Source organism: Phyllostomus hastatus, unplaced genomic scaffold (assembly GCF_019186645.2).
Source record: "Phyllostomus hastatus isolate PE091 unplaced genomic scaffold, TTU_PhHast_1.1 phas_contig_148, whole genome shotgun sequence".
Classification (NCBI taxonomy): Eukaryota; Metazoa; Chordata; class Mammalia; order Chiroptera; family Phyllostomidae; genus Phyllostomus; species Phyllostomus hastatus.
Genome location: NW_025333607.1, coordinates 13,333,543 through 13,359,597, shown reverse-complemented (window position 1 = coordinate 13,359,597; position 26,055 = coordinate 13,333,543). Strand labels below are relative to the sequence as shown.

Below are 26,055 nucleotides of genomic sequence, written 5' to 3'. Positions count from 1 at the left end.
GCCTCTTTAATCTCTTTTAATGTGGGACAGATCCTTAATCATTGTCTTTTATGACATTACTTTTTTTTCAAAGATACTATTTATTTATTTTTAGAGCGGGGGCAGGGAAAGAAGGGAGAGAGAAAGGGAGAGAAACATAGATGTGAGAGAGAAACATCAACAGGTTGCCCCTTGTACCTCCGCCACCCAGGACCAAACCCACAACCCAGGCACGTGTCCCGACCAGAAATTCAACCAGTGACCTTTCGCTTTGCAGAATGATGCCCAACCAACTGAGCCACGCCAGTCAGGGCTATGACATTAATGTTTTTGAAGAACACACAGACATCATCTAGATTTGTACAGCTCATATACATTATATGCATTGTTTTGCAGGAACGTACATTGTGTTATGTCCTTTGGGGGCATCATATCATAAGGCTCATGATGTCCATTCCTCCCATAACTCATGGTACTGATTTTGATCATTTGGTTATAGTGGTGTTTACCAAGTTCCTCTATTGTAAACTTCTCTTTTATCCTTGTAATCAATATGTAATTTGTGGGGAGTGATTTTGAGACTACGTAAATATTACATTTCACATCATCACAGCTTTATTTTTTTAGTTTTAGTGCCTTTCGATGATTCTTACTAAATCAAAATTTTTATTGAGCTATTACTCACATATAAAATGTATTACTTTAAAGCGCACGACCCAGTGGCTTTTAGTACACTCGCAGGTTGCGCAACCGTCACCGCGATCTAGCTCCAAAACATCCGCACTGCCGCAGAAAGAGACCTTGGGCCCCTCAGCAAGCATTTCCCTTTCCTCTGCTCCCTTTAGGCTCTGGACACCACTAATCCACTTCCTCTCTCTTTGGATTTGGCCATTTCGGACATTTCGTATCCACGGAATCAGACAACATGTAGCCCTGTCTGTCTGGCTTCTTTCATTTAACGCATTTTCAAGCTTCATCCATATGGTAGCTTTAATTAATACTTCATTCCTTTTTATTTACCTATATCAAGTATTGGTATGATTTTTGAAAAATGATGATATTCTGAATACATCGCCCTGTCTACATTTATTAGGCAACATTATTTTTATCATCCTACTTCAAGAAGCTCTGTAAGAAAACTGCACTGGGGAAGTCAATTTTAATAGACAGGGTACCCCTCCCCTCAAGTCAGCTCCACTCTTAGATAAGACATCACCTTTCCAGGAGTTTACAGACCCTCCCTCATCGCCAATTGGAAAAAAACCGATGCGAGCTCTCTCTCACCGGGTCACCCATAGGCTCCGCCCCCTCGTCCAGGAGTCCCCGCCCTAGCGGCTCAAGAGGAGGAAGTGACGCACAGGAAGTGTCCCTGATCCCCTTGCAGTGGGGGGAAGGAATTAAACCCCCAAGATGGCGGCGGCGTCGGAGGAGCGGATGGCTGAAGAAGGAGGCGGCGGCGGCCACGGCGACAGCAGTTCCTCTTCGGCCATCGGCTCTACCCAGCGACTGCCCCCACCGCCCCCGCCCCCGCCCCCACAGCCGGGGTCCCAGGCGCCCCCAGCCCCAGCGCTGGCTCAGGACCAGCTGCCTCAAAACAACACGCTGGTGGCGCTGCCCATCGTAGCCATCGAGAACATCCTCAGCTTTATGTCCTACGACGAAATTAGTCAGCTCCGCCTGGTGAGGCCCCGCGGGACCCCCGCCGCCCTCTCCCCCGGGCCGAGGGACGGAGAGGGGAGCGTGTTCCCCGGGGAGGGAAACCCCCACGAGCCCAGCGTGCCGGAGCTCGGCCCTCCCGCCCCAAAGTCTCCCTGGGTGTCTGTCAGCGGGGTTTGTCCCGACGCCGCCCTCGCTTCGGGGCTGGGGGCGACTTCGCCTTGGGGTGCTCGGTGCCCCACCCCACCCCCGCCTGGAGCGGGGTTCCCAGCTCTGCCGGGCCTGAGCGTGAGCACACGAGTGGGCTCGACTGCCTTTTGTACAGAGCCTTCCAGACCCCGGCCCGGGCCGGGGACAGCACTCCGAGGAGGCAGGATGATCCCACAGTCCCAGCCAGGTTTGGTTTGTCGGCAAGAAGGACGTATTGTTCCCCCAACCACCCAAGTTTCCTTGTTGAGGATAAAGTAGGGTTGGTGGGTTGTCCCCGAGCCTCGAGCCGGTCCGGGGAGCGAGAACCCCGGCACCTGTAACTGACCAGTGAAGGGCAGCCCGAGACATTCCCAGCTGGCGTGGCCTCGCCCCTGACGTGCCCACCCAAGTGAAGCAACTTGCCCCTTGACCGGGGCTTTTTCTCTTCCAGTTCAGTCCCTAACTGGTGATTTGCGCCTACCCGCCCGCTTTAGGAGAGGTTTTATACCTTAAAATCACAGTAGTTTGTTCAGCCCATGATTCATAAAAATAATGCATTTGCCATTGGGGTTTTATTTCACTCCAGAGGTTTGACGGAAGATTTGATGAATGTCTTAGTCATATTTTGCTTACTTTCGGTGAATTTACCTTGAAGTGGCAAGGAGATTGAGGAGGTGGACATTTTGAAGTGATTGCAAACCGAGTCTTTGTAGATGCTAAATCTGTGGTCGGATTGTTTTTAAGAGGACAAAGACATATTTCTGAATGTGCTGTGTATAGCATTTTCTTACTGATCAATATGTCATAGTTTAGATTTGAAATGCATTGCAATTGCATTTTTTAAAGGAAATCATGCTTATTTTTTTAAGAAAGCTTATTAATAATACTTCATGACCAATTTTTTTTTCTAGTCAACACAGCAATTTAACCATTCCAGTCTGCAGAATGGAAAATTCTCCAGTTAAAAAGTGATATTTCAAAATTGTCCCTGAATTTTTAAAACATGTCATCTTTAGAATTTCATGTAGAATCTTAAATATTTCTTCAAATATGTATAAAGGATGGTGTTTGATCAAGATGCATGCTATACGTTCGTGGTATATGGAAACTGAGCATAGCATTTGATTGAATGGAGCCTTTCAGCCAGACAATGGCTTTGTAAAGCGTGGAATGGTCACAGTTCTGTTTTATAACTATTGAGGAAAACTGTGGGGTTTTTGTTCTTTTGTTAGTTGTTCTACTTTTTAAAAAATTAAAAACATTTCTAAAGGAGGGGGAACCAGCCCATCCCAGGGGACAGAGTTAAAACACATCCCACAATTTATTAAGTGACACTTCTTTTAAGTGAAATACTGAGTTGCATTCTTAAATTTAAGCAATCATCTATTCTAGCCTTCTAAGGACACAAATCTAGTTTCAAACAAAGATGTTTCATAAGGACCCCTTACAAACCGTGCCTCCCCGAAGATTCTGCAGCCAGTTTTACAGCTCAGAAATGTTTTTTAATCAGCTTTTGCAAAGGGGAACTTATTCCTGGGTGATGGATATTCTTAGATTAAATGGATAATCTGTTGTTGGGGTATGAAGGTGTCTTTGGTTTTAGATTCTTTGGTTTGGTGTCATAGGGAACAATTCAGGTTAACATCAGAAAAGAAAGATGTTCTCACCACTAGATGTCAGCATTAATTTAATTATGCTCTTTATATGAAATTGACAATCTGGAGGCAGGACTTGACATGCCTTTTCTACTTAAGTGGCCATTTATACCTGAAGAATTGTTTGCCAGAAAAAATCAAGGAAGTTTAGTGTGTGTGCTGCTATGAAGTGTGTAAATGACATAGTTACTTCTATGGTATTTTTTAGGGGAATTAAGTTTGGGTATGCTTGGAAGAAGGTGATGTTAATTAAGAACAGAATTAGTTTCATAAGCTAAATGTCAACTACTTGGGCTGATGAGCTGTTTTATGTATGGTTCAGATATTAGTTTTTCTTCTTTCCCAGTTTGCTTGCCTTTTGGGGACCTCAATCATAATTATGTTAGCACCTGAATCAGGTAACAGGTACACAGTCCATGTACTTATTACTCTGTATTTTCTTTAAAAGATTTGCTCTATGTTGAAACTGCTACAGTAACATTTTCCAGTTATTTGTGCACTTACATTGATGATAGGCTTTGCTTCTTATCACCATGAATAATTGAAATTTGACTCTCCAGTCCAGTTATTTCCAAGGGACTGCCCAAATGCTTTACTAAATCTTTTTTTGTTTGTTTATTTTTTGTTTTTTGGTTTTTGGGGTTTTTTTTTTTTTCTGCCATCCACTTGTTCTAAAAATGTACCCGGAGTTTAGAAATCCTGGTTACACGGAAATCGTCCTTTAAATATTTAATCCCTCTAATGCATTTAAAATTATTTGGTTGAACACAACTTTTGTGAGGCCAAAACCTGTACTTTGAGTTGTTTTCCAGTAAATTAGACAAATTTGAGCTGATGCATCATCAGACTGTCACCCAGGCCCTCCGGGCAGGTAGGAGAGTTTTTGAAACAAGAAGCAAAGGTCAGAGAACTCCCTGGTTGGGGAGCAGATGGAAGCCGACCTTGAAAGTGCGGCGTGGATGCGAAGCACAGTGTTGTCACGCACTGGGAAAGGCATTTGGCAGGCTTTCTGAGAGATGTTTTAGGGAGATCCCATCAGATGCTTTTCTTTGTGGTTCAAGAGGCGCTCCTGTAAATTCAGTGGAGTCCTATTCGGTGGAAATGTATGTTCAGGACATACATTTGACTACAGGTTAAATCTGTAAGTCTTGGTTATTATCTGGAATAAAATTTTCCCGTTGGTAACAAAATACAAATACTACCTGCTTTTGTCCCACGCTGTTTCTCAGGCGCTCTCTAGCTAGTTAAATCCGCTCCTCCTCACGGCATCTTTTCCTCCAGTGCTACAAAGTTTCGGGTATAGAGGGTTCACTGGTAGGAAACGGGAAAGAAAAATGAGAAACTGTTAACTTTTTTTTTAAACTGGGCATGCTGTCTTCCTCATAGCTCTTGCTCTGTGCCAGTAGTTCTCAGCTTTTTTGTCTGGAGATACCGTTATATTCTTAAAAGTTACTGAGGACCCTAAGAGCTTACCTTGGAAAGTTCTAGAAAGCATAAAAATACACAGTATATTAACTCGCAGAGCAGTGTCATTAGATGTCGTGTTGCCTCTGGGAAACTCCACTATATGCTGTGAGAATTGAGAGTGGAAGTGGCAAAGGACGTGTCAGGCTATGGGAATGGCTGCCTTCGAAGACCCGGGAGAGGGTTTGGGGACGCGGGGGCCCTAGGCCACACTTGGAGAACCACCGCTCTCTCCCGCTGTCTTCCAGAAAACACACCGTCCCTATGGCTGCGTTTTGGGTTTTTGTTTTTGTTTTTCTTCATCTCATCAGGTCATTGATTTTGTTAACAGGTACTTAAGTAAGAAACTGTAACACTTGGGGGACAGTTCACTCTTCCTACAGACTCTGGCCTCAGAGTGAAGGGGTCAGCCCGCAAGGACGAGGCTGCAGCACGGCACGGGCGAGCACAGGGCGTGCGGGACGTGAGGTCGTGGGGGTGGGCAGCAGAGGCTTCCTCCCAGGTGGAGGAACAGTGCGCTCAGAGCACACTAAAAGGACGGATAACCTCATGAAGTAGCTGCGGAAGGGTGACTTGGGTTACAATGAGGCTGATTTTGGACGTGTGAAGTTGTAGATGTCCTAGAGCAGTGATCAGATGACCTCTCCCGGCCACCCCCACACACACTTTCTACCTTTTTTATTTCACAGACTTGCCAAATTTAAGAAACTGTTTTTTGAGAACAACCCCTCCAGGGTTGACAGCTTTCGGTGGGGGAATTGAGTAGGGGTGTTAAAAAGGAAAACACAGATTCTGTCTTATCACCATCATTATCTCCTGTATATCCTGGTAAACTGTGAGGTGTGGGTTCTTCCACTGTTGAAGGAGGTACTGTCTTAAAAGGGTGGCTGGGCATATAAATCCAGTTTCATGATTTTTGAGACTAGGAGCAAAAGATAACCTTTGACAGAGGTTTCTCCCAGTCACCTACTTCCAGTATCTTGCACTTAAAAAGAGGGTGATTGAAACAAACATCAAGCTGTTGTTCCCCACACATAGTAGGTCTGCCCATGCAGGTGCTTTTCCTCCTGCCTGCAGCCTCTCCTTTGCTTCCCTCTCCTAGAAAACATCTGTACCTTCAAGTGTTGGGACCCCAGCAGAGCTGCCTGTGGTTCTGCTCTGAACTTGACTCAGGTGGTATTCTTAAATTCCCATCCCATCATTTCTGTGCACGCAGACTAGGATGGTCCCTGGCAGGGCCCGTTTCCCTTACGTGTAAGCTGCACGCATCCTTTTATCACGGATCCCGACGTCCATAGACGGTCTGTGACACGGTGTCCATGAATCATTCCTAAAGCGTTTCCCTGCTCTGAGCAAACAACAGAAAATACGTCACTGTAAATAAGGGTTTCCTTATAAACTGTAATCATGCTGAAAAAGCAGTTGCTTAACATTTACCTCCAAAGGAGGACATCAGAAAATTTTTTAAATGTAAACTATTCAGTTTACCCAGAAAATCTTTAACATTTTACAGGAACATTTTAAGAAACTGAGTGACTGAAAAAAGTACTCTTAATGAGAATAAAAGTTGATAAGGTGATCTGAAGCTAGTAAGAACAGCCATTTACAATAGTACTTCAAGGTTCCTTCATTATAATCAACACTTGGTTCCTATATTAACAAAAATGATGGTACAGAGAAACAAGACTGAGAATAATCAGAAGGGCCTCTCTGTTCGACTTTCAGGATGCTTTCTGGAAATCCTGGGAACAGGCTTTTCTTCCTCATTGTTTTGCTCAGACTTAACACTAAAATAAGTTTGTTTTCTTTCCAATTGAATATCTAGGAGGATACTAGGGAATTTAAAATTTGTTTGACCTCTACTTGCAGATAATAATCTCTCTCTATATAATATTATATCTCAGACGATCCAAACCAGGCAAATACATTATTTTATTAAAGATTGAGTATTCTTATGAAAGAGGTAGCAAGTTGCATTTACATTTTTTAAAAGATTTTATTTATTTATTTTTAGAGAGAAGGAAAGGGAGACAAAGTGAGGGAGAGACACATCCCACATGCCCTTAACCTGGGACCCGGCTCAAAGCCCAGGCGTGTGCCCTGACTGGGAATGGAACTGGCGACCTTTCGGTTTGCAGGCCGGCACTCAGTCTGCCGAGCCACACCAGCCAGGACTCAGTGTTCATTTTTTAAATGATTTTACCCCATTGATAATGAAGCACTCATCATTAACTTTTTTCCACCTTTGCTTTATCCCCTTCATTTGCATGCTCATTCTCTCCCTCTGAACATGCATGTGTATCTCACACACATTTAATTATTTTACTGAACCATTTTGCTTACGTACTTTTCTTACATAATCACAACATCATCACTTCCAAAGAATTTAACGTGACAGTGTATATTCGTATGTCTCAATTGTCCCCAGAGTACCCATTATAGCTTTGTGGGGGTAGTAAGGGTTTCGACTCTAATAAAACAGTAGTTTCTTTAATCTAGAACATTACCCCACTTTTTTCATTCTTTCATGGGATTTTTTTTTTTTTTTTTTTTTTAAAGAATCCAGGCCAGATGGCTTGTAAAGAGTTCTGCAGTGCAGATTTGTCTGGCTTCTTCCTCATGATTCACTTCTGGTTTTTGAACTTTGAAAGAATTACAGGAAGACTTTGGTCTAGCTACATCTTGCTAACCCGGTAGTTGGTGAAACCCCATTAATGTCTTTAAAATCCCATACTGCTTCAAGGAATCCTTCTGGTAGACTGCCAGCAGTTTCTGTAGCAGCAGATTATTAGTGCTTGCAGATCACTAAATTGAAAAAGACACTAATTAGAAGACCTGGATTTTATTTATTTATGTGCTTGCTTTTCTTTTATATTGAATTTATTGGGGTGGCACTGGTTAACAATTATACAGGTTCCAGGTGACCAGTTCCACCATACATCATCTGCACATTGTTGTGTGTTCAGCACCCCAAATCAAATCTCCTTTGTCACCACTGTTCCCCGCTTTATCCCCCGCCGTTTCCCACTGCCCTCATCCCCGACACCCCCCACACTTGTCCTGTGAAGACCTGGCTCCCTAATTTCACTTTGCCAGTGAGCAACTGGATGACATTGGACAAATGACTTCTTAAGGTCTCCATTTTCTCACCAAAAAGGAAAGGATACACTCTGGTGTCTAAGTCCCTTTCAGTTCAGGAATAATTAACAAGCAGCCTAATCTTTGATGCTGGCTTCTGGATTACCTGGAGGACGATGGCGAGTGTCAACCTCGTTTGAGAGCTGTAGAGCCCTAAATGAGGGAATGTGGTTCCGTGAAGTCTCTATACAGGGTGGAGCAGAAGTAGGCTTACAGTTGTGTGAAGGGAAAAGAAGAATAATTAAATAACAATATAAGAATAACTGTGCCCTGACCGGTGTGGATGAGTCAGGCATTGTCTAGCAAAGTGAAAGGTCGTCAGTCTGATCCCCAGTTAGGGCCCATGCCTGGACTGTGCGGTTCAGTCCCTGGTTGGGGTGCATGTGAGATCAGTGTTTCTCTTCCTTCCTCCCTTCCCCTCTCTCTAAAAATGAATATATAAAACTTAAAAAAAAAAGAATAAACTGTTTTGTGTACTCACAACAGCAAACCCACGTTTGCTCCACCCTGCATTTCAAGGCAGCCAAGACACCCGAAAAAGTGGTGCTGCCGGTTACCCCGCGAGACCGTCCCGACACCAAGTGTTACAGCAGGATGTAGTGCACCGCAGAGTCGGAGACGAGCTCTGCGGGGAAACCGGTGTGTGCACCTCGCACTGTCCAAAGGGGCCAGGGTGGCACAAGAAATCGTAAAAGATTTCTAAATGCAAGGGAAGCAAATTTTTCACTACTCACCACTTAAGTTAGAACATGGTGAAAAGAATAAAGGCGGCACTTTACATACTGACATACCGGTGATTAACCAAGAAGATCCACAGCTAACCTCACACGAGAGCAGCGGGCAGCAGGCCGAGCTGTCTGTCTGCACTGCAGACCGGTTCATCCCGAGTGCCCTTCGTGTCTGCAGTGAGTGTGAGCGCACCGGCAGTTTCTGGCACAGTCGTCACGATGCTCGTAGGTTAGACTCCGGAGTTCTGTTCTGCTCTCCTGGGTAAACTGCCAAATTACTAGAATTTTGTTTTGTTTTAATAACCAGGGAAATAAAAACTTCTTTCCCCTTAGTCTTGGGAAATTATTAAAACGCCTATAAATCTAGAGCTAGACTTGAAGTGAGATACTTTTGTATTGCAAGGCAGGAGACATTGTCAGCAGTTACCATCCAGCTAATCGGGGGAAAAGCAGTCTCTTTGTTATCCAAGGCTCCGCGCTGCTTCCTGACCCCGAGCGAAGAGCCCCTGGTCTGTCGAGCCGAGATCTCTGTGCTGTGGTCGGTCAGTGCGTATGGAACAGCTGCGAAAGGCAGAGTGGTACCACCTGAAACGCTGCTGTTTTCCTACAACGTTGACTTAATGCTTGAATTTTTTTGACTTTGGCTTTTTGATACTATTTGTCTTTGTGCCTCCTTATTTTCTGGTCTTTTATCAGTTTTTAACTATAAATGTCTGTTGAGGCTCCATTTATAAGCCTTTATTTTCTTATATTTCTTCATTTGGGGGTTCATCCACAGTGATTTCAGCTGTCTCAACTGAAATTTCCGGAGCCACATCTTTAGTCCTAATATTACAGTTGCTTACAGAAAATTATCAATTTGTACCAATGCAAGATTTTCAAAAATGGGTGATCTTCTTACAGTTCTTTCTCCATTACTCTCTGATTTCCCTGCTCAAACCACGGGAGATTTTATTCGTCTCAGCTTTGCCTGTATATCTGTCGTCAGAAGCAGTTTGCCCACAGGTGGTTTATTCTTCCCAGGCCCTGTGCCCTTGCGTGTGCCACCACCTCTGACTCTGCACCCCTGCCGTCCCTCCCTTCGGAGGCTAATTCTGGTCTGGTATCATGGAGTCTTTCTCGGTGGACTTGACCTGCTTATTTATGCACATTCTCACCGCCCAGTAGTACTTGTGCACTCACACCGGTCAGGACTCAGGCATTCAGTTGAGTTTCTAGATTAGTGAAAGATCATCTGAATCTTAGTATTAACTAGATTGAGTGCAGCAAAAAGCTGGTATAACATAACTTAGAATCTTAGAAATTATTATTACTGGTCTTAATTTTTCTTTGTAAATTTATTGCTCCTTAAAAATTATTTGGGTCACTGCATCTCAGAATTGTCAAAGATGCTGCAGAGTCCGTGAAGACAAGAAGGGTTTCTCTAGGGGACCGTGTTCGAAGGTGCCTCGGGTCGGGTGGTTTTCACAGCCCCCAGGTCTTATTCCCCAGAAGCACCCCTTGCAAGTCTGAGGGTGGTTTTCCTTTTCTTTGATATTATTTGCTGACTTTCCACTGTGAAAAGGGGGAGTTCGGCCTGCTCTGTTTCCCCTCCTCACACACACACACACACACACACTCTCTCTCTCTCTCTCTCTCTCTCTCTCTCTCTCTCTCTCTCTCTCTCTCTCTCTCTCTCTCTCTCTCTCTCTCTCTCTCTTCCTTTCTCCAATAACCCAGCTGCTTCTCTCCTCACTTAATGTCAGTACTGGCGTTTGCGGCAGTGTGTCATTTGGGGTTGGGGCACTGGTTCTCAGAGTGTGGGTAGGGGTCCCAGAGGGAGGGACTCCCAGGGCCCTTGTGGGAGTCTGTAAAATGTAGAATGTTTCCACTGCGGTGGTAAGACATTGTTTGCGCTGTTCACTCATCCTTTCTCGAGTGTGCAGTGGAGCCCTCGTCCTCTGTGACTCATGGTGCTGTCTGTATTCTGGGCACTGACGTGACGCAGTGTGTGTGTGCGTGTGTGTGCTGTTCGGAATGTTCTAAGGTAAGACAGCCTCAGAGGATTGAGTGCAGAAGCAGGTAGGAGGGCTCCCCTTCTAGTAAGCCATGCATCAGAGAGATTTGCAAAAATGTAACCTGCTGATATTTTATTTTAGAAAAGCGCCCTGGCTGGCATAGCTCAGTGGATTGAGCACGGGCTGTGAACCAAAGCATCCGAGGTTCAATTCCCAATCAGGGCACATGCCTGGGTTGCAGGCCATGGCCCCCAGCAACCGCACATTGATGTTCTGCTCTCTCTTTCTCCCTCCCTTCCCTCTCTTAAAAGAAATAAATAAAATCTTTTAGAAAAAAAAAGAAAAGCATTATTTTTCCTTAGAAAGTTTATATTAGTTTTGTTATTTTTTCCATAGACACTGAGCAAATGTTGATAACTAATTTTGTTTAGTTACAAATGGATTTTACCATATTTTAAAATATTTATTAGAATTACTCTTAGTATCAGTATTTAAAATGTACTGTTGTAATATACTTTGATATTATTGAAAAGAACTGTTTTCTTTAATACCTGATTCAGGAAGTATCTAATATTTAATATTAGAGTAATAAGGCTTTCATTAGTGTCAGCCACTTTGAGTTTTTTGTCCCTGTAGTCCCAGGAGAAAGCAAACTTGTATCAAGAGTTTTGTCAACATTTCATTTCAACAAGTATTTGTCGAACATTTATGCTTGGGTATTTTGAGAGGTGGGAAAAAGGCATAAGACAACCCCGGCCTAACTGACTTGATACAGAGTTAACTGAGCCTGCTGCACCTCCAGTGTTCACACGGGAACAGGGAGAATCCGTGTTCAGGCTGGTTGTCGGGGTCACTGCAGAATCCTCAGGGGTCAGGCACACACACAGAGATACTGTGTCCTCGGTCTTGTTAAAATAAGAAGGATGCTGGGAAATCTCAGAAACATAATAACAACTAAGTATATGGAGCCAAATTTTTAAATTAGTACTAAGTTAAACAAAACTTATTTAACATAATTTTTTATGTAACACTTTATAGTTTACCAAATGATTTAGCATGAACTGCTGCATTTAATCTGAATGATACCCGGAGTTAGTCACCATCCACATTCTACAGAGGGCTGACCAGGGTTCCGGGTGGCAGCCGGCGTGCTCGAGCGCGCACAGAGGCTGGACTCACATGTAGGTGTTCTGACACCTGGTCCTGTTCTCTCGCTGCGTATGGACACCAGATCCCTTAAGGGTTCGAAATAGTTGAGGTTCTGCCACACGTTAGGATGCTTTGGAGGATATCACAGTATCTAGAAGAGAGCAACTGTAGTTAACCCAAATCACTGGTGGGAATGAGTAAGAATTCTCATCCCAGTTGTAGATCACATAAACTTTGTGAGAGGGTGGACTTGAGTTTGACTCTATATTTTTGACTAATAGAATTTTTATTTATTTTGAACCATTAAAAACCTTTGAATACATTGTTTTCCTGATCCTCAGGATGACAGATTCTGGCCACAATAGCGGGGATGCATTCAAAACTACCGACAAATACCTCTAAAGGAGTGAGTTTTCCCTGCCTGCGCACGGTGGTTCTTAGTGCAGTGCTGGAAGAAGTGCGGGGTGTGAAGGGCTCGCCCGCCGCATGGGCTCGAGGGTCCGGCCGGCAGGCTGGGGGACGGCACGGCGCAGAGAGCTCCGGCGTCCAGTGACAGATCTACGTTAACTGTGGTTGATTTGATTATGACTTTCCAAAGTTCTTTCTCCTCCTCTCTCCCACAGGTTTGTAAAAGAATGGACTTGGTCTGCCAGAGAATGTTGAATCAGGGATTTCTGAAGGTGGAGCGGTACCATAACCTGTGCCAGAAGCAAGTCAAAGCGCAGCTCCCGAGGTGGGTCAGGGCTGGCCGTGGCAGTCGGTCCCCGCTGGCGGCCTTGTCTGGTTCTTGATTTTGTTTTTAGATCTCAGTAAGAGTTCACCTGGTAAATGGTTCCCAAGTTCTTGTAGTAACGGGTACCCAGGTCACAGCAAGTGCCTTTTAGCACAGTTTGCCCTCTCTCACCGCTTCTGTTCAACATTTCACTGGAGGTGTTAGCCAGGGCAGTGAGGCAGGAAAATGAAACAAGGCATCCAGAGGGAAAGGAAGAATGAAACGGCTCTCTGTTCACAGAGGACATGATCTTATACGTATGTGACACTAATTATTACTAGAGCTAATAAATAAGTTGGGCATGGATGTAGGATACAAGATTAATATACAAAACTCAGTTGTTTAATTGGATATATATCAGTAAACAATCCAAAAATGAAGTTAAGACAGTTCCATTTACAGTAGCATCAAAAACAACAGAATACTTGGTAATAAATACAACAGAAGTGCAGGACATATATACTCAAAACTACAAAATGTTATAAAAGAAACTAAAGAAGAATTAAACAGGAAGACGTCCCATGCTCATGGGTGGGTTGGAGGGTTTCCTGTTGTTAAGATGGCAGTGCTCCCTGAATTGATGAAGACATTCAGTGCAGTCCCATCAAAATCCTAGCTGTCTTTTTTGAAGGTATTGATAAACTGATCCTTCCATTTCTGTGGAAATACAAAAGACTCGGAATAATCAGAAACAGTCTTGAAAAAGAACACAGTTGATGGAGGACTACCACTTCCCAATTTCAAAACTTACTGCAAAGCTACACTAATCAAAACAGTGTGGCACTGACACAAGGACAGACGTACGGATCAGTGGAATAGAACTGAGAGTCCCAAAAATAAACCCTTACATTTTTAGTCAATTGGTTTTTACAAGAATGCCAACAGAATTCAGTGGGGAAAGAAAATGTTTTCAACAAATGATGCTGGGACGACTGGGTATCTACACCGAAAGAGTGAAGTTGGACCCCTTCCACATACACACGTTAGCTCAACATAACGCGCAGACCTAAGTGTAGATGTCAGTGTTACACTATAACACCCTGAGACGAAACAGAGCACTGACCTTCACGAACTTGAACTAGGCCCTGGCTTCTCAAATATGACACCAAAAGCACAAGCAGCTAAGGACAAAGTGGGCAAACTGAATTTTATCGAAATTTAAAACTTCTTTGCCTCTAAGAACAATGTTAAGAGAATGAGAAGACAGCCCACAGAACAGGAGAGAAGTACTTGCTGCTTATATATATAAAGAGGGACTTGTATCCGGGCTGCACTGAGGAACTGTTAGAACTCAACAATAAAAAGCCAAGCCAATTTAAAAACGGACTGGGGGTTTTAATGGCCACGTCTCCAAAGGAGATACACTAAACGTCAGCGGGCACCTGGATGATGCTTGGCGCCTTTAGTCATCAGGGCATTGCAAACGCACGCTCTGAGACGGCACCTCACGCTGAGTAGGACGGCTAACAAAAAAAGGCTGGGAAGTGTGTGGACAAGTTGGAACACACATAAATTACTGATGGGTTATAAAACGGTGCAGCCACTTTAGAAAACAGTTTGTTCCTCAAAAAGTTAAACTGAGTGTTACCACTTGACCCAGCAGGTGTGCTCCTAGGTATATAACCCAGAGAAATTAAAATATATCCACACAACTCCTTGGACATGAATGTTCATGGCAGCATTATTCATACTAGCCAAAAAGTAGAAACAACCCAGAAGTCCAGCAGCTGATGGACAGACAGTCAAGGTGATGGCGCTACCTGTAATAGAGGGTGGGTCGGCAATAAAAAGTGAAGTCCGGACGCCCGCTGCAGTAGGAACACCCCCGGAGGGTGTGCTGGATGAGAGGAGACAGACACGAAACGCCACCTAACTGCCCGAAGCCAGTTATCTGAACTGTCAGAGTGGGCGAGTCCACGGACAGGGAAAGGAGATTAGTGGTTGCCTGGGGCCGAGGAATGGGAGTGACCGGTCCCGTTTACCGGCCACCTTCCTCGGTAGTGAAAATGCTCTGAAAGTTGATGGTGGTGATGGGTCTCCAACTCGAATATACCCAAACCAATTTACAATTGATAATATACAATTTACCTAAGTTGTAAAGTGTGCAATTTGTAATATACAATTGTTAATATACAGTTTACCTAAATTGTAAAGTGTACAATTTAAAGTATAAATTGTATACTTTAAACGTGGATTTTATTATATGTGAATTATTTCTTAGTAAACCCTAAAAAAGTTTAAATGAACTCATATTATGGGCAAAAATATATAATCTCTTGTCTATATGTTGTGTAATGCTTTCATTTTTCTAATTTCTCTGATTCTAACAGCTATTAGGCTTGATATAGCAAAAAAAGAAAACTTACTTTTTTTCCAAATACTTTGTCAGTGAGTCCTAGTCCTTGACAAAGCTCTCTGGACACAGTGACTCATTTGTCATTGCAGCTGCATTGTGACCCAGTTGTAGATTTCTACATTAACATGTAAATGTTGGGCTGTTGCATGAAAACGTTTTGATTGCTTAACATTTTAGTCCACAGTACATCTTTAAAGTTTGCTTTTTTAATTATAGGAGAGAGTCAGAAAGGAGAAACCATTCATTAGCTCGTCACGCAGACATCCTTGCTGCTGTTGAAACCAGGCTTTCACTTTTAAACATGACTTTCATGAAGTACGTGGATTCCAATCTCTGTTGCTTCATCCCAGGAAAGGTAATAGAAAATTGCCTACCTTAGACCAGCTGGGCTGGGCTGTGTAAACTTTATTGTGAAGTTGCAAAGTGATTTTTGAATGTCAGAATTGTTCCCACTTCTCTGGAATGAGTTTCTATGGATGGATGTTTAGCTTCTGTACAGTAACTAATGGAAATATGAATCATTTATGTGTCCTTCTTATTTAAAATTTAAAAGAAGCTTACAGTAGGAGCTCTGCTGTTCTTTAGAGAAGCTTGTTAAGAGTCCATATTCAAGAAAAAAATTGAGCCTTTGCCCTTTGTTGAGATGCCAGAGGTACAGCAGCGCTGAACAAGATAGGTATTGTCCCTGCCTTGGAGATTTGGTGGAGGCGGAGGAGGAGGGACAAGGCTGGGTTTTGTTTTGTTTGAGAAATGTTTCTTGAAACAGCTTTGTAAAACTTCCAGGTCTGACAAGAATAAAGAATTACTGTATAGCAGTATACTCAGAGCCAAGTAATAGTGCTGTTTAACCCAGAAGTAAGTGTGTGCGGCACACTCGCTGTGACTCAGTTAAAGACCCCAGTGGTTAGCGCACTGCTCGCACCTCCGGTAGTGTCTTCCTTCTGGAGCTGAGTGTAAATTCCGCTGAGATATGTCCACAGCCTTTTATATGGAAGGGTGAAAATGGAATTAGAGGTCATTTTGCTACTTAGCTGATATTGGCAAACTAGCACCATGGTTAGAACTAATTAACACCTCATAAGATCTAAATATTCTTTTTTTGTTATTTCCATAGCTAATTAACATTGGCAATATTTTGTATGTACTTTCTCCATTTTCAATTTTCTGCAGTGTTTACTTTGGCGGGTAATTCTGTTTCTTTTCGTTTTATTTGAAATAGTCTTTAGTATATCTCACTTTCCTCTTTCTAGCTATAAATGCTTTCATAGGGTACTTACTATAGAAGGGTGACCAGTCAGAAACTTTGATTCTGATTCTTAATGCCAGGTTTCATCCAGATCTGACTTGCAGGCCTTGTCTCTTAAGTATCCTGGGAGGTTCACTGAACTAATATAGCTTTATTTTTAGTGCATATATCAGCGTTAAGAATATGAATATTTAAGAAATGTCTTACAGTTTTCTCAACCTTGGGGACAACTCAGTCAGCTGTTACTAACAAGAGTTGAGTTGTCGGGCCAAGTCCACATGGCCTGCAAGCCTGCGATATTTAGGGTCTGGCCTTTACAGAGGTTGCCTGTCTTCCATCAGCGTCACACGATTGGAATGATGATCTTGACTGTCTAAACAAAGGAGGCCAAATCTAGTTGAAGTTTTAGGCCCCTCCTCCTCTCTCCTCCCCTCCCTCTGTCCCGACAGCCACCTTGACTAACTAGGGTGTTCTGATAGCCTTTTATGGGCTCCATAGGGTAGTGAATCATCGGACTAATATGAAACTCAGAATAAAACAAACGGGGAAACACCTTTGAGAAACCATATAAGGATATAAAACTCTAAAAAGAAACTGTGACCAATATGTTAAGAGAAATAAGAAAAAATATAGTTAGACACATGCCATAGAAAGACATGCTCAGAAAATGTTTAATGCACTTTAATTTTTTAAATATGGAAGGAAATTTTAAAAATTAAATAAAAGTAGAAAGGAAAGTTTAGGAAATCTGAAGTTGAACAAAGAGACAAAAATGAGAGCCCTGGCTGGTGTGGCTCAGTGGATTGCATGCCAGCCTGTAAACCAAAAGGTCGCCAGTTCGATTCCCAGTCAGGGCACATACCTGGGTTGTGGGCCAGGTCCCTGAGATGGGGCACGCAGGAGGCAACCACGTGTTGATGTTTCTCTCTTTCTCCCTCCCTCCTCCTCTCTCTAAAAATAAATAAATAAAACATTTAAAAATTAAAAAAAGACAAAGATGAGAAAAAAATTGAGAATATATAGGGTGGGGCAAAAGTAGATTTACAGTTGTGAGTATGCAAAACAGATTATTTTTGTATTTGCTAATTATGGTATTATTTTCTATATGAACAACTGTAAACCTACTTTTGCCGCATGCTATATGAGGTTCAATATTCCAATAGGAAGTTTGTCTGCTAAATAGTAGAGTAAACAAGAGAAATTCTCACCCACAGCAGTCCAAAGACTTACTGTATTTTTCGGACCAAAAAGGTTTTAGGTTTTAGAGGAGGAAAATGGGGGAAATTTTGAAGCAAAAGATGTGGTAAAATATTTAATAAAATAAATAACATAATATTTCACCAATGTAAGTGTAAACAGAACTCAACAGCAGCATTAACAACCATTATTCCTCCCAGGGAGGGGGTTGCGTCTTATAGTCCGAAAACACGGTAGGTGGTATTCCTAGCACGTCACTGATTACCGTGTCGGTTTAAACATCAGCATGCTAGGGTGAACTGCGTATAGTAGGAATGTCACAGTTGGTCACCTTATTTGGTTTCGACCATGTTTTTAAAACTTAAAAATGTTTTTCATAACTAGTATTTTATCATCTCCAACCCCAGTAGGATTCAGCATGTGGCATGTATGGGAAAGGTGTAGAAATACCTGTGGACAAACAATACCGTTTGTCCTGCAGGATTGCATGGCTTCTGTCCTCAGCCAACAGAGGAATGGAGGAGGTAGACAGTAAGATTGTTCCAGAATTGGGGACTGGCTAGATAAATACAGTAAGGGAATGCATAGGATTTGAGGTGGTTTGACATATTTTGGTGACAGCACTGTTTCATTGATTAACCCACAATTTGGGGGGTTAAAGGCCATTGGAACAGATGTCAGCCAGACTGGAGGTCTTCAGAGCTGTGAATATTATCTTCAGATCTACGCCGAGGCCATGGGAAGTACTGGGGATAACCTCCCAGGGAGCAAAGCTGCAGGGAAAACACCCACAGAAGGTTCAGCTACTATTCCTGCGAGAGAAGTAGGGTCCAGGATTGTCCATGTTGTGTTTCCTCTCCGTGTGCACTGCGCCTCGAGTGTTCCGATTGCCGTTACTAGGAGATGAAGAAGGGTCTCTCGCTGTTCTTCGGTGACAGCGAGAGAGTGGGGTTCAAGGGGACAGAACGCGGAGTGGCAGTGCAGGCGAGGGAACGTGGTCCGGCTGAGCCTCCGGGGCTCTGGGAGACAGATTCAGGCTGGAGCGAGGTGGGTTTGGAGGACCGGTAGGCTGAGGGTGTGGTCATGCCCCCACCCCTGTTCGCACAGGAGTTAATTTCTCAGTTTAGTCCTCTAGTTTCTTTAGCAGTGTCCCGCCGTGTGTCACTTGTTTACACATCTCCCCGGTCACACTGATCTTCTCCAGGGCAGGATCTGTATGTCACTCACCCTGACTGTTTAGCCCAGCACAGGACCTGGGGCTCACTGAGTGTGAGTGTGGAACCTGTGAAGTCTTAGAGCAGGGCCGAGTCATTTACTGATGGAATATTGTCCGTGGCCAGCGCATCAGTTAAGTCACCGCTTCGGTCTTCATAGGAACTGCAAAAATAAGCAGTCACTTCTCTCCCTGTGTAGCTATTTTCTTAAACAACAAAGAATCAAAAGTGCTAATGAGAGCTCATTATTTTAGGTTATTGATGAAATTTATCGTGTGTTGAGATATGTCAATTCCACCAGAGCCCCTCAGCGAGCTCACGAAGTACTTCAGGAGTTGAGGGACATTTCCTCCATGGCAATGGAGTACTTCGATGAGAAGATCGTTCCGATTCTGAAGAGGAAACTGCCAGGATCAGATGTGTCTGGAAGACTCATGGGCTCCCCTCCAGGTACCTCTCATTTTTACTACGTTCAATTTGTAACCTTCATACACAGATTTGATAACTGGCTTTTTTTCCTCCTTCAGTCGCGTGTCTTGAACTTTTGTGTGTCTGTAAATGTGAATCTGCAGCATCGCTTTTAATGACAAATGGAACGCAGACTGTAACTTGTGTGACTGATCCATTTCTGCTGAGCACATTGTGCTCTGAAAAACAGTTGTGGCTGAATTTTTGTAAATATCCACAACTATTGACTTAAACTCATTAGAGTAGAATTGCTGCAGGAAAAGCTATATATAGGTATGTTTTTTGAGGTTGCTGACTAGTTAATATTCATTATCCTAAAACAATTAAATATATCAGATAAGATTATTCATGGAAATATCCAGTTAATTATTTCAGACCCCAGAGTACCCGGCTGCTACTTTATTTTTTTATATAGATTTTATTTATTTACTCTTAGAGAGAGGGGAAGGGAAGGAGAAAGAGAGGCAGAGAAACATCAATGTGTGGTTGCCTCTTACGTGGCCCGCACTAGGGACCTGGCCTGCAGCCCAAGCATGTGCCCTGACTGAGAATCGAACTGGTGACCCTTTGGTTCACAGCCCATACTCAATCCACTGAGCTACACCAGCCAGGGCCCAGCTGGTACTTTAAAACACAGCGTACATAAGGCTATTGTGAACGCTGCCACTTCTGTGGTAGCTATTTTGCAAAAGTATTTTGGAGCCTAGAGACTTGTGCCTTTATCTACTAAAGGATTAAATCATTCAGTATCCTCAACTTTTGCAAATATTTTAAGTTGGGGAAAAAAACAAACTTTGGTAAGACATTTTGTTCAGGTTCCTTAGCTCCCTGGAGGATTCAGTGGGGTAACTGAGTGCCTCTCTGTAATGTAATAATAAAGCCTGTGGCATCTCAGCATTAATATGTCTGTTACTCACTGAGCACCTGTTACACACACAGCCCTGTAGTGTGTCCTGTGTAGACTAAAAAGAAGCGTAATATATGGTGTCTGCTTTCAAGGATTTTAACATTTCAAAAGGTAAGACAGGTCCAGACCGAAAACAAAGTTCAATTATCGTAGACAAGAGAATTATTTTAAAGGCATATGTATTTAAATGCTGGGTGAGTAGCAGAGACAGAATCTTAAAGAAGATCAGATCATTGTTAGCAGGTCTGCTAAGACTTCACAGGAAGGAAGAATTGGCCTGAGCACTGAGGTAGTGGTGGCAGTTGGACAAACAGAGAAGAAAGAATGCATGGGCAAGGAAAACGTTCTGGTTATTTACGTGTACAAGGAGGAAAGTAGCATGATGGGCTTAGGGTATGAATGGGTCCATCTGGTCCTTTTAGAAAACCTTCAAGAGATAAGGTTTAAAAAAAAAGTAGGTTATTAGTATAAAACAGTGATTTTATGCTCATGTTACATTGTATTATTCCTAAAACAGAACAGTTCCAAAGCCTTCCCACACCATGTCAGAAATTCTTCGGGATCATCATGAATGATATAACCCACTCTTTGATGGCATCTCCTTTGTTTAGCTACAGTTCAAGCCTTTGCATGTAACTAAGTGCAGAGAGAACTGAAGAATATGCTAGGTCTATACTTCTTATATATTTTTAGAGAGAGGTGAAGGGAGGGAGAAAGAGAGGGAGAGAAACATCAATGTATGAAAGAAACATTGATCTTTTGCCTCTTGCACATCCCTAACGAGGGCCCTAGTCTGCAGCCCAAGATGTGCCCTGACTAGGAATCGAACCTGCAGCCTTTCAGTTTGCAGGACGATGTGCAACCCACTGAGCCATACCCGGCAGGGCTCGAACTCCAGCGTTTATGTTTGCTTGTGTGAAAAAAGATAGAAGATCATTATATTCTAATTTTACTACTTGTGTTTTCTTACTAGGTCCAAAAGTGTCTTATAATATTCTAAATCCATGTTTATGCCGTTAAATGTCCTCCATTTAATGGCAATCCACACATTGCCACGTGAACGTGAGAATCAGAATTCAAACTCATTTTTAGTTAAAACCAAGTGTCTGAGTAATCCAATTGACCAAATAGATTGCAAAGAAGAAATGATCAGAAATAATCAGAAATGATGTTACCCAGACATTCCATTTCAAAATGAGTTAACTAATAAAATGTGCCTGGTAGCGAGACATTTTAAGTGACTGACCACTTGAAACTATTTTCCACAGTTCCGGGACCTTCTGCAGCCCTGACAACAATGCAGCTCTTCTCCAAGCAAAACCCTTCCAGACAGGAGGTTACCAAACTCCAGCAGCAGGTTAAGACAAATGGTGCTGGTGTGACTGTTCTCAGGCGTGAAATTTCTGAGCTCCGCACCAAAGTGCAAGAACAGCAGAAGCAGCTTCAAGACCAGGACCAGAAACTGCTAGAGCAGACCCAGATCATAGGTGAACAGAACGCACGGTTGGCAGAGCTGGAACGCAAACTGCGAGAAGTAATGGAAAGCGCAGTCGGAAGCCCCTCAGGGTCTGGGCAGAACGAAGAGTCTCCTCGGAAACGGAAAAAGGCAGCGGAAGCCATAGACTCTCTTAGGAAATCTAAACGTCTCCGGAATAGAAAGTAACTTGGCAAGTGCTTCTAGCTCCAGAGGAAGACCGGGCTTAGTGGCTTGAGCAGCGATGCATATCAGGATGCTGTGAGCGACATGGTGTCCCTTAGGCTTCTAGGCTTTCAGAACACACCTTAAACTTGAACCCTCATGGTTGGGACATTCTTTCCCCGCTTCTCCTGGTTGAACTGATGCACAGAATCTTTTTACTTTGCAATAGATTTGTACTAACCATACCTATTCTATCATGTTTTGAGGAGTTAACTTTTTTCTGTGCATTACATGTTTAAAGTAAGTTTATTTGTTTCTGCATATATGCACATTACTTAAGGATCTTAAACCAGTCCTGACAGACTAGAAGTTTAATACAGAAATGTCCTGTTCACTTGAAAGAAAAGATCTACTTTTTAAATGGACAGTATCTTGTTTTAAAAAAAAAGTTGATTTTTGTTATAAGTGACCTTTGTCTGGAATGTCTGAAAAGTAGTAAAAGCTTTTTGGTATTGAAGTAATGGGTAACTAAACGGACTTCCATAGCGTTGACTGTAGAAGGAGCCTCTACAGTGCTGACTATATATTTTTATAAACTACTGCAAGGGATTTCTCCAGTTATGTCACGTTTTCAGTTCTCTTCTGGGGCCGTGTCCAACACTTGCATGAATGGATGCATGCATTGCCTAGGCAATTCACTTAAAAAGCTCTTGCACTGGTATTGATCTTGAACCTCTATACTTCTCCACTTTTTAGAGCAGCGTCTTAGTTTCTTTAAGCACTTAACATCTTCCACCACAACAGCTGGCCTGGGGGCGGGGGAGGTGAGTCCATTTGTCCTCCGTTTTACAGGAACGGGAGAGTATTAAAGCCCATCGCTTTCTCTCTTCTCTGTAGGGTTCAGGGACACTGGCTCAGGCAGAACGCCCAGTCCCAAGGCTCTGTCGACGTCAGACCTCTGGTAACTAGAACTTCTCCCCCCGCACCACTGTGTGCGCTCACTGACGGAGTGTGACGACCAGTGGTGTCAGTAGGGGACCCGACCTGTGGGATGCAGTTTTGCCATTGAAAGAAAACTTCACTGAAGAACACTGTACTACAAAAAAGCATTTTGAGCATTTCCTTTCTGGGGGATGACCCGAGGGAAGCTTTTTAATATTGATTTCAAGCTTTCCTTCTCCTACAACTTTAAACAAAAGCTTTAATTTTATTTTTGCACTCCTGTGTTGAGCTTGTAACTGGAAAAGCATGTCTTGCACTGTTCAACCTTCGAAGAGGTCACTCTAACAACCTCCAAATTGTGTACAGTGGTTGTTTTCCCCAGGTGTATATTTTCAAGACGTTCAGCTGTTACTGTTCTAGTTTTATTTTAATGTACTAAATTATGTCATTATTATTTGACTGTTCTTTTAAACAGCTGTTGCCTTGGGCCTCAGTTATTTAAAATAAATTTAGGTGTAATGTAGACAACTGTCCCTTTCCAAGTGGGAGTTTGATACCTGTACAAAACCTAAGGTTTTGGTAAACACCTTAGTTGAATAAAAGCACAAGGTTATCATCTTTTTTTACCCGTCCAACATGACATGGTTCTGCATCCTTCAGATTAACCTCACCAAATGAAACAACTTCTTACCCATTTTTATATTGTCCTCACATAATATTGTCCTTAGATTTTGGTCAATTCTATGTCTAACTTTGAAACTCCATTTACAATGTAGTATGTTTTCAATGAAAAACCATAAAATAACATCCAAGTGTTTCATGGTGTGTCGGGAAGGTAATTTTAAAATAAACAATTTCCAAAAAAGATGTCAGCTAAGGTCATCCGTAACAGTCCCTGTCTGGAACTCATTTTCTCAGCAGGTCTCACGCTTTGTAACCATAGGATCTAGCCATACTGTCATAACTTTGGAGCAGGCCCACTGGATACTCAGGGCCTTTAAGAGTCTGCTTTCCTGGTAATAGGAAGACCTTTTAGGTAACAAAGGACATGTTTACAGGTTTACGAAGTATGATCCTTATGCATTGAAGGGATATAACCTCAGATGATTTTTTTGATAGTTGTTAGAGAATTAAACTTGCCTGGGTTTCTTCATAAACTTTACCTAGATACCCTAAATGTATCTATAGTCTTCCACTAGTTAACAGGAATATTTGGCTTTCATAATAAACTTTGATACTACTAGAAGGTAGATCTTGCTTTCAAAATCCAAATTTCTGCAGCATACACTTGTATCACCTCTCCGTAGGTTAATGAGTTGCAACTGCTCATGCATGCACGAACGTTCCGTGACAGTAGGAGAATAAAACACTACCGTTCCGTTGTTTAAGTCTTCAATCTTACTTAGACTATCTAGATAAGACATGTTAGGGTATTGCCTTGATCGATTTGATAGCTTTTGTACTTGCTTTTGGATGGCATAACAGTATTTAAGGGTCAGCAAATCCCAAATTACTCTGATCAGCTGAAACTGACATGTTACAGGAAGACGGTCAAGTAGCCTCCTGAGAAAAACCATCCTGCCCCGGATCGTACGTCAGTAACGTAAATGCTATAATGTTATTTAATACTGTGTTGTCCTAGAAGAGCATTTCAAAAAAATCTTCCTGTCCTCTCCCTTGGCTGTTTTTCAGAGGCTACTTCTCTATGTTAATGGGGTCGTTCCCACTTAAGAGTCGATATGGTACAACACTACAGACAGACACAGTGTGGAAGGCGTGTGTGAGAAGGCTGCCTCCAGGGTCCTCTGCTCACCTCCTACGTGGACTTGGCTTGGTTCTCACGTATTCTGAAATGAGGATTATTTCAGAACGCGAGTTCTAGAACCTGTTGTTTCTCAAGCTCCTCTTCTGCTGTACAGAGCCTGGAATGGATAGGCAAACACAAAGTATTCAGAGTCACGTTTTAAAAATGATTGGGGGTTGCTGTCGCGTCTAAAGCCACTGGTTTTGGAAGCAACTTCTTTTTAATGTGGTGTTTGGAGTAATGAACTTTATGGGGGCTTGCCTTAATCTCTATTTAGTGGGTTCAAGATGTATACGCTATCATTCTACTTGTTAAAATATTCTATGTAGCCCCAAAGGTGGTTAAAAGAGTATAAGTAATGCCTAAATAAGTAAGCCAGAAGGTGTCACTACAGCTGGATTTTGAGGGAAAATGGGCATGAACATAGGCTATGTATAATAAAAACAACGGCACCTTAAGATTGCACTATTTTATGCATTGTTTTATATGCCATTTCATAGCCTGCACTTTAATCTCCAAAGAAACGATGTATGATTTCCCAGTTCCTTATTATTAATAAACTTTCCTAAGACAGGGCAGTTAATTCTATTTTACTAGACTGAATTAGTTTCTTGGAGGTGGATTCCTTTCTTGAGTTCTCTATTTCCTTAGCCATAATATTTTCTAGGAACTAGGAACTCCCTATCTTGTCGATTTCCAACAGTATAGAATTTTAATTTAAAGTAAAATCTCAGACTTGGTGATCAGCACATTCTTACATCCTGCTTTAGCAATGGGTACCCATTTATTAACACTTATCAAACCGCCTGCAAGTACCAAATGCTGCAAGTAAGATTTGAAGCCAGGAATAAAAGGGATTCTGAAAGGCAATGTCCTGTAGAATGTGGTCTCTTGGGAATGGCTGTTTCTAAAGTAAAACCCACTTTGATATGCAATGCAGTTCTTTGACTAAATTCGGGTCCCTCTGAATTAGTCCACAAAAGGTTAGTAAGTTAAACCTACTTAAAAATAACAAAGTTCTATAGCCTGCCATTCTGAAGTGAATTATTTTTTAAAGATGCTAATCTACAAAATGAAACTAGCAAGTAGTTGGCTGCTGCCTACCACGATTTTATTTTTAATAGCAATATATGTATAATGATAAATGTGATAGGCTCAAGTCATGTTGGCCTTTGGCAGCTTCCTAAGAATGTTGCATTTCTAAAGTCAAAAGGTAAACTCAAATTTTTCCTGTTGTGTCTGAAGAGAATCATGGGACTTAGAAGCCTACTGGTAATCTATTAGGTCCATTGCCAAAGTACACTGGTCCGTATTCAGAACTATACCAAAAGTTAGAAGTGTTTCAAATTCCTCTATGTGGTACCATGTCTGTTTGCTGATGCTCAAGAGCAACAATAAATGACCAGTTTACCTTCTGGAATTTTCATTGTTATAACCTAATTTAGTTACTGGAAAGTGAAAACCACCTTCCAGTCACACAGCAGGGTACGGAAATAAACGTGTTGTTACCAGCGCTGCCTGTTCTCTTTGTATTTCGTGCACAAAAGGTTACAGA

General features: G+C 42.5%; 1 protein-coding gene and 1 long non-coding RNA gene across 2 annotated transcripts in view; one reads left to right on the top strand and one right to left on the bottom strand.

The window, feature by feature from the left end:
- Positions 1-1,389: 1,389 nt before the first annotated feature.
- Positions 1,390-26,011, top strand: FBXO28 (F-box protein 28). The gene is made up of 5 exons (XM_045859916.1): positions 1,390-1,659; positions 12,579-12,688; positions 15,300-15,438; positions 18,995-19,190; positions 21,384-26,011. Exons 1-5 carry the CDS (start codon positions 1,390-1,392, stop codon positions 21,776-21,778), a joined length of 1,110 nt encoding a protein of 369 aa, XP_045715872.1. The 3' UTR covers positions 21,779-26,011.
- Positions 4,076-26,055, bottom strand: part of LOC123832279 — a 28,765-nt gene continuing 6,785 nt past the window's right edge. Inside the window, exons 3-5 of the long non-coding RNA XR_006788021.1 lie at positions 6,196-6,291; positions 4,682-4,790; positions 4,076-4,567 (exon numbers count right to left, since the gene is read on the bottom strand). This is a non-coding gene — a long non-coding RNA (uncharacterized LOC123832279). The remainder of the gene's footprint in view (positions 4,568-4,681; positions 4,791-6,195; positions 6,292-26,055) is intronic.